Genomic DNA, 8,920 nt, shown 5'->3' on the forward strand with positions numbered 1-8,920 from the left:
AAGAAGTGCAGCCAGAGTGTTCCTTGGAGGCCAAGATGGCTAAGCTTCATCTCTCATACTTTGAACATATTGTCCAGAGGGAACAGTCACTGGAGAATGATGTCATGCTGGGTAAGGTGGAGGGTCAGAGAAAAAGGGGAAGACCCCTAACGAGATGGATTGGCCAGGTGGCATCATTGATGGATTCAAGTGTGGCGGCGGTAGTGAGGTTGGCCCAGATCGGGCATTGTTTCGTTCTGCTGTGCATGGGGTCGCTATGAGTTGGTTCTGACTCAATGGCACCTGACAACAACAATGGGAAGAGATGGTGGAAAAGTTCAGTATTATCAGTCAAAACAAGACCAAGGGCAGACTGTGGAACAGCACATCAATTACTCATATGCAAGTTCAAGTTAAAGCTGAAGAAAATTAAAACAAATCCATAAGAGCCAAAATAAAACTGAATTTAGACACCATATCAAGAACAGATTTAATGCATTAAACACCAATGACTAAAGACCAGAAGAGTTGTGGGATGACACCAAGAATAGCATTCAGGAAGAAAGCAAAGGGTCATTAAAAAGACAGGAAAAGAAAAAGACCAAAATAGATGTCAGAAGAGACTCTGAAACTTACTCTTCAGCATAAAGATGCTAAATCAAACAGAAGAAATGAGGAGGTAAAAGAGATGAAAAGAAAATGTCAAAGGGCAGCTCAAGAAAGCAAATCCAAGTATTATAAAGAAATGTGCAAATAACTAGAGTTAGAAAATAAGAACACTCTCAGCATTTCTCAAGCTGAAAGAACTGAAGAAAAAATTCAATCCTTGACTTGTAATACTGAAACACTCATCAAAAGATAAAATATATACATAGATTCACTCTACCAAAAATAAATGGTCTCTGTTTAACCAGGGTTACACCAGGGTATGATTCAATCTTTATGGTGATCAAATAATCAGAGAAGCTGGATTATACGAAGAATGTGGCATCAAGTTTGGAGGAAGACTCATTATTAACAACCTGCCACATACAGAGTATTATTCAATCTTGTTTGCTGAAAGTGAAGAGGAATTAAAATATGTACTGATGAAGATCAAAGGCCACAGCCTTTGGTATGGGTTATACCTCAATGTAAAGAAAACAATAATCCTCACCACTGGACCAATAAATAACATCATGATAAATGGGGAAAGATTGAAGTTCTCAAAGACTGTACCTTGCTTGGATCAATTATCAACTGGAAGCAGCAGTTACGAACTCAAATGACATATTACATTAGGTGAATCTGTTGCATAAGACCTTTTTAAAGTGTTAAAGAACAAAAAGATGTCAATTTGAGGATTACAGTGCGCCCGATCCAACCCATGGTATTTTCAATAGTCTGTTATGCATGTGAAAGTTGGACAATGAATAAGGAAGACCATAAGAAGAACTGATGCATTTGAATTATGGTGTCGGAAAGGAAATTTAAAAGTAACATGGGCTGCCAAAAACCAAACATCTGTGTTGGAAGAAGTACAGCCAGATGCTCCCTAGAAGTCAAGATGGTGAGATTTCACCTTTCATATTTCCGACACATTATCAGAAGGTGCCAATCCTTGGAAAAGGACATCATGCTTGGTAAGTCGGAGGGACAGTGAAAAAGAGGAAGAACCCCAGATAGATGGATTCACATAGTGGCAGCAACAATGGGTTCAAGCATAACAATGAATGTGAGGATGGCACAGGATAGGTCAGTGTTTTGCTCGTTGTGCATAGGGTTGTTATGAGTTAGAACTGACTTGATTGCACCTAACAACAAGAATAACATGTTCAACCATTTCAAGAGGTAGCATATGATCAAGAACTGATGCTACTGAATGAAGAAGTCCAAGTTCCACTGAAGGCACTGGCAAAAAACAAGGCTCCAGGAATTAATGAAATATAAATAGAAATTTTTCAACAAACTAATGCCTCACTCACTCATCTATGCCAAGAAATTTAGAAGGCAGCTACCTCGTCAAAACACTGGAAGAGATCCATATATATGCCCATTCCAAAGAGAGGTGACCAGTGGAATGAAGAAATGACTGAGTAATATCATTAGTAACACATGCAAATAAAATTTTGCTGAAGAGAATTCAAAACAGTTGCAATAGTACATTGGCAGGGAACTGCCAGAAATTCAAGGCGGATTTAAAAGAGGACACAGAATGAGGGGATATCACTGCGAATGTCAGGTGGATCTTTACTGAAAGCAGAGAATTCCAGAAAGGTATTTACTTGTTCTTTATTAACTATGCAAAGGGTTTCGACTGTGCACCGTGACAAGTTATGGATAACATTGTAAAGAATGGGTATTCCAGAATGCTTATTTGTGCTCATAAAGTACTTGTACATAGTCCAAGAGGCAGTTGCTTGAACAGAATAAGGGGGCACTGAATGGTTTAAAGTCAGTAAAGGTGTGTACCAAGGTTGCATCTTTTACCATACTTATTTATTCTGCATGCAGAGCAAATAATCTGAGAAGCTCGATTATATGAAGAAGAACATGGCATCAGGATTGGAGGAAGACTCATTAACAACTTGCGATATGCAGATGATACAACCTTCCTTGCTGAAAGTAAAGATGACTTAAAATATTTACTGATGAAGATCAAAGACGACAGTCTTTAGTATGGATTACAATTTAATGTGAAGAAAGCTAAAATCCTCACAACCGAACCAATAAATAACATCAAGATAAATGGAGAAAAAATTGAAGTTGTTAAAGACTTCATTTTGCTTGGACACTCATGGAAGCAGCAGTCAAGAAATCAAATGACATATTGCATTAGGTAAATCCTCTATACACGACCTCTTTAAAGTGTTCAAGAACAAAGATGTCAGTTTGAGGACTAACGTACGCCTGATCCAAGCCATGGTATTTTCAATAGTCTCATATGTATATGTAAGTTGGACAATGACTAAGGAAGACCATAAGACGAACTGATGCATTTGAATTATGGTGTTGGATAAGAATATTAAAAGTACCATGGACTTCCAGAATCTGTGTTGGAAGAAGTACTGCCAGATGACTCCTTAGAAGTCAGGATAATCAGACTTCGTCTCTCATATTTTAGACATGTTATCAGGTTGGAGAAGGACCTCATGCTTTGTAAAGTAGAGGATCAGGAAAAAGAGGAAGACCTCCAACAAGATAGATTGACAGAGTGGCAGCAGCAATAGGCTGGAATGTAACAATTGTAAAGATGGTACAGGACACGGCAGTGTTTTGTTCTGTTGTGCATGGGGTTATTTATTAGGAGTCAGAACCGACTTGATGGCACCTAATAACAACACTATATTCAGTTGTTTATACTAGCTCCTCTACTAAGTGTAAATTTCTTAGAAGTAATCACCATCTTAATTTATTTTATATTCCCAGAACCTTGCACAGTTCCTGGTACATACAACAAGTGTACTCGACAATCAGGAAAGTACTTCTTGAATATCTGCTATTTTGTGGTTACCATAGAACACAGTTGCAGTTTGACACACACAGAGTTGCTATGAGTTGGAACTGACTTCAAGGCAGCTGCCTTCAAAACTATTTCTGGTGATAAATGAATTCAAAAGGTTTTTTTTGACATGATATGGTTTACAGACCAAAACTACTGGCAAGCAATGACGAGCTAAATTTCCTTCTAAATTTCCCTGTTTGCAACATAAATTGGGATAAATCTGAAAAGGCCATCTAGAAACTGTAGTTCTAATTAGAACACCGATGCTTATGCAAAAAGAATCACTTATCCTACGAGTGGTAAATGCTAGTGGGACACATCTGTAAGACATCTATCAGTAGATACAGATTCTTTATATAAAGAAATGACAATAAGAATTATCCTTTTAGTCTCTTTGATAATCTGCCATTCAATCCTTTTCTGGAGTTGTGGTGTGGCACTTGACTGTTAACCATAACATTGGCAGTTCAAACCCAGCTGCCGCTCTTTGGAAACCCTACATATGGTCGCTTGAGTTGGAACTGACGCGATGGTACTTAAGAACAACTAGAGCCCTTTTCTAAAATATTTACTGATAGGAGAGGTTTAGAATTAGATGGTAAAAGTCCATGAACCTTAAATCTTTAGTTAGACCTAAAGGACCAAAGGAGCTCTGGTAGCGTAGTGGTTACGAATCGGACTGCGAACCGAAAGTTCAGTAGTTCAAAACTACCAGCTGCTCCGCAGGAGAAAGATGAGGCTTTCTGCTCCCATAAAGATTTACAGCCTTGTAAACCCTGTTCAGGGTCGCTATGGGTCAGAACCGACTCAACGGCACTTAACAACAACAACAACAAAGGACCTATATATCTTACCTGTTCACCAGCTTGGGATTCCCCAATGATGAAACGGTCTCCTGGGCCATCAGCAGCTATGAGATGGGACAGAACCAAGAACAAACATCAGCATGGCCCAATACCAAGGAACAAAAACTCATTATTGGAATTCTAAACTATGATTCAAATTATCTTGTAAGGCTTCAGAAAAATGGAATACTTTTGTGTTCTCTTATATCAGACAATGGTTTTGCTATTACCAGTTTGACCTTTGGTATTCATAATTCATAACTACCAACAGAAGTGATCCTAAGTGCCCATTCTTGGTGTCACTGGAGATGGTCTTCCTGTCACCCCATCATTTTCACATTTGTGCATTTCTAATTGGAAGTTAGAGTCCTGGTATAACATTGTAGGATAAGCACTGGACCGCAAGGTTTATTAGAACTGCAAGATTGACAGTTCAAACTCACCAGCTACTCCTCAGAAACTCTATATAGGGTTGCTATGAGTCAGAACCAACTCAACAGCACTTACTAACAACAATATAAAGTTAGCTTAGCCTAGCCTTATAAATAATTACCTCCTTATCCAAGTGTACATGAATAAAATGTATATGTGGACATATATATATATATATCACTATATACATACATATAAAACTATATGTAAATAAAAGATTTCTCTGATTTTCTATAAAAATTGTACTTGTTTCATACTTTACCACCCAATCTGATCTTCATAATAACCCAACGTTGTAGGAAGAACAGCTAGTCCTTTCTTCATGTGACAGTTGAAGGAAATGAGTTACAGAATACTGGAACTCTGGTAGAAAAGGTTATGTGCCTTGAACAAGTTCAGGTTGTGGTAGAGTGAGGACTAAAACTCAGTATCTGAATTCAAAACACAGTATTTTATTTTTTATAATGGAGCACAAACTGAGTCAGAAGACATAAGTAAAAGTATTTATTTTGAAATTGGAAGAAACGCATTCAGAACTGGGACAGAAAAAACTTTGTATTCAATCCTAATTATTTTATTTTTACTCATAAGACAGTAATGGCTAGTACTTGGGTGGTGCCAACAGTTCACATTCCCAGCTGCTAAATGAAAGTGGAGGTTTGAGTCCACTTAGAAGTGTCTTAGTATGAAGTTCTGATAATCTAGTTCTGGAAAAATCAGCCATTGAAAACCCTGCTGAGCACGGTTTCTACTTTGACCTCTGACAAATATAGAGTTGTCATGAGTCAGAATTGATTTGATGGCAGCTGTTTTCTTTTTCTTAAATAGTGATGTTAGATAGAAAAATATTCCTGGTACTAAAAGACTTTCTAGAGTTCTGATATGGCAAGGCAATGCTTAACTACTGAGTTTTAATAATCTGATCATGACCTCTGTATCAGCTGTATACAGCAAGAACTGAGTCTACAGCACCACCTATGTGAATATTTGGGGGAGTGTGGTGACTCTGCAGGAGTTCTAACCATAAAGTTGGTGGTTTGAGCCCACTAGCTGCTCCATGGGAGAAAGATGAGGCTTTCTGATCCAGCACAGCCTTGGAAACCCTAAACAGGGTTGCTATGAGACACAACCAACTCGAGGACACTTAACAGCTATATGAATATTTGGAGTACTGGTGTGGCACAGTGGGTTAATGTACTGGATTGCAAAGTCTGTTTGAACGGCAAGGTTGGTGGTTCAAGCTTACCAGCCCCTCTTCAGAAACCCTACCCAGAGTCACTATGGGTCAGAACCGGCTTGACGGCACTTAATAACAACAATATTAATATCTAAATTATATTTGTATTATAATGACCAATAATAAAAATATTTTTTCCCTCCTTTTAAAAGAACACATGGAATTCATGGTTTTGTTATGTAACTACAAAGCAGTAATTTGTGGCACTGTAGGATCTGCACCAGATTGCAAACCCCAAGGTCAGATGTTCAAACTCCTCAACTGCTTCTCAGAAGCTTTGTACAGGGTCACTATGAGTCAGAACTGACTCGGTGGCACTTAACAAACAAAAATTTTCTAAAGGTGTATCCACAATTTATGAAACACTTTTTTACACAGATGACTTGGTTAATCAGATGCGGAGAGGGACAAGGATTTAACACTGGATCCCTTCTGTGTACTAAATGTAGTATCTTGTTCTTGTAGCTTACCTGAGATTTTTAGAATCCTATTACTCAATGACATTGAACAACAACAACATTGTATAATTAATGTGCATTCGTTAAAAAAAAAAAACAAAAAAAAAAAAACTAGAAGAATTTTCTTCCAATGCTATTTTAATATGCCACTTTTAGGGTTTTTCTGTTTTTAAATTGCTGATGGTGGTGCGCCATCAAGTCAGTTTTTGATTCATAGTGACCCTGTATTGGGTTTCCAAGGCTGCAAATCTTCTCAGGAGCAGAAAAACGTCATCTCTCTCCAGCAGAGTGGATGATAGATTTGAATTGCCGACTTTCTGGTTAGGAATACAATTTGTAACCACTATACTACCAATTTAAGGCATATATAGAAGTTATTGTTTCAACAATGATGAACATTTTTCCAATTTTGTTTCATCTATTCTCCCACTATTTTTGTAGTATTTTAAACACATCATGAGTTTTCTTCTTCTTATGTTGTTGTTAAAGTGCATTTGAGTCAGTTTTGACACATAGTGACCTTGCGCAAAACAGAATGAAACACTGCCTGATCTGCACCATCCTCACAATTGTTGTTCTGTGTGAGCCCATTGCTGCTGCCACTGTGTCAATCCATCTTGTTGGAGTTCTTCCTCCTTTTTGCTTTTCCAGGGATTGGTCCCTCCGGACAACATGTCCAAAGTATGAGAGATGAAGTCTCGTCTTTCCTGTTTCTAAGAAATATTCTAACTGTATTTCTTCTAACACAGATTTGTTTGTTCATCTGGCAGTCCATGGTACTTTTAATATTCTTCTCCAAAATCATCAATTCTTCTAGTTTACCTTACTTATCTTTCATATGCTTATGAGGTTACTGAAAAAAAAAAACATGGCTTGGATTAGCGTACCTTAGTCCTCAAACTGATATCTTTGTTCTTGACCACTTTAAAGAGATTTTATGTAGATTTGCCTAATGTAATATGTTGTGAGTGTTAATTGTGTATCCAAGCAAATGAAGTTTTTGATAACTTCAATCTTCTCCATTTGTCATGATGCTAATTATTGGAACAGTTGTGAGGATTTTTGTTTTCTTTACATTGAGGTGCAACCCATACTGAAGGCTGTAGTCTTTGATCTTCATTAGTGTGTATTTCAAGTCCTCTTCGCTTTCAGCAAAGAAAGTTTGTGTCATCTGTACATGTTGTGTTGTTGTTGTGAAGTGCCTTTGAGTCGGTTCCGACCCATAGCGATCCTGTATAATGTTTCCACAGAGCATCTGGTGAGCTTGAACCACTGACTTTGTAGTTCAAATGGCTTTACAGTCTGCCATTTGCATATAGCATATTGTTATAAGTATTCCTCCAATCCTGATACCACCTTCTTCGTCACAGAGTCCAGCTTCTTGTATATGCAAAGCTTATAAATTAAATAAGTATAGTGAAAGGCTACAATTCTGATGTATAGTTTTCCTCATTTTAAACCATTCAGTATCCCCTTGTTCTGTTTGAATTAAAGTATCAGTTATTTTTCAGTGTTCCATAGTATTGATCTCAAATGTGGGTTAATTATTTTTAATTTTATGATAGGAAATAATGATCAACTTCCACCTCCCATATGCAATCTATATATTTTCTCCTTTTAATTCTCGCACAAAAGGAAATCAGCAAACCTGAATCTGAATCCTGGTCTTGCCTAATATTAACTTTATGGTTTTGAGGATGTGACTAAGTATTTCTAAACTTCAGTTTTTTTGTTGATAAAAATAGGGATAATAAAACTTTTAAAACACTATCTTTTAAAGCTGTTCATTCTTTTAACTTATGCAGTGAATTTCTACTGAGTGTCTTCTATGCCCCAGGTATGTCATACGAGGTTCTGCGGGCGAGTAGAGAGTGATACAGATCAGTAATACAGTAATACATATCTACTGTGGTGACAGACAATCTGTGGCAGTGCTTTTCAAACTCTGGGTCACAAATGCAGGTGCGTTCTAAAGTCAACATGTAAATCAAGAAAAACAAAGTTTATTGTGGTAAAATAGTATACAAAACAAAAAGCTGCCATTTTAGCCACTTTTAAGAGTACAATTCAATGACAATAACTACATTCACCATGTTGTGTGATCATCATCACTTTTCCCAGACGTGCCCTCACCCCAAATAGAATTCCATACCTCCTTACATAACCCTCGCCCTAACTGCTAGAAAACACTTATGAGCTTTTGTTGAAACTAGTTATTTCATTTCGCATAATTACAAAGTTTTTAAATGAAAATGAATACAAAATGAGTTCCATCACACATAAGGCAAGTATTATTTCATGAAATTGGTTTTTGTTTATATATGTGTATGCGATACATACATGTAATTCATGTATGATATATGTGTTGTTGTTAAGTGCCACTGAGTCAGTTCTAACTCATAACGACCCTGTATAGGGTTTCCAAGGAGTGACTGATGAGTTTGAACTGCCGACCTTGTGGTTCAAAATATATTTGGGGGCTTCA

General features: G+C 37.3%; 1 protein-coding gene across 1 annotated transcript in view; it reads right to left on the minus strand.

Moving 5' to 3' along the window:
* Positions 1–8,920, minus strand: part of LOC102813504 (gephyrin-like) — a 750,251-nt gene that overhangs the window by 153,151 nt on the left and 588,180 nt on the right. The window contains exon 13 of the mRNA XM_006873064.1: positions 4,318–4,373. Coding sequence (XP_006873126.1) covers positions 4,318–4,373 — 56 coding nt within the window. The remainder of the gene's footprint in view (positions 1–4,317; positions 4,374–8,920) is intronic.

This window comes from Chrysochloris asiatica, unplaced genomic scaffold (genome assembly GCF_000296735.1).
Source record: "Chrysochloris asiatica unplaced genomic scaffold, ChrAsi1.0 scaffold00221, whole genome shotgun sequence".
Taxonomy (NCBI): Eukaryota; Metazoa; Chordata; class Mammalia; order Afrosoricida; family Chrysochloridae; genus Chrysochloris; species Chrysochloris asiatica.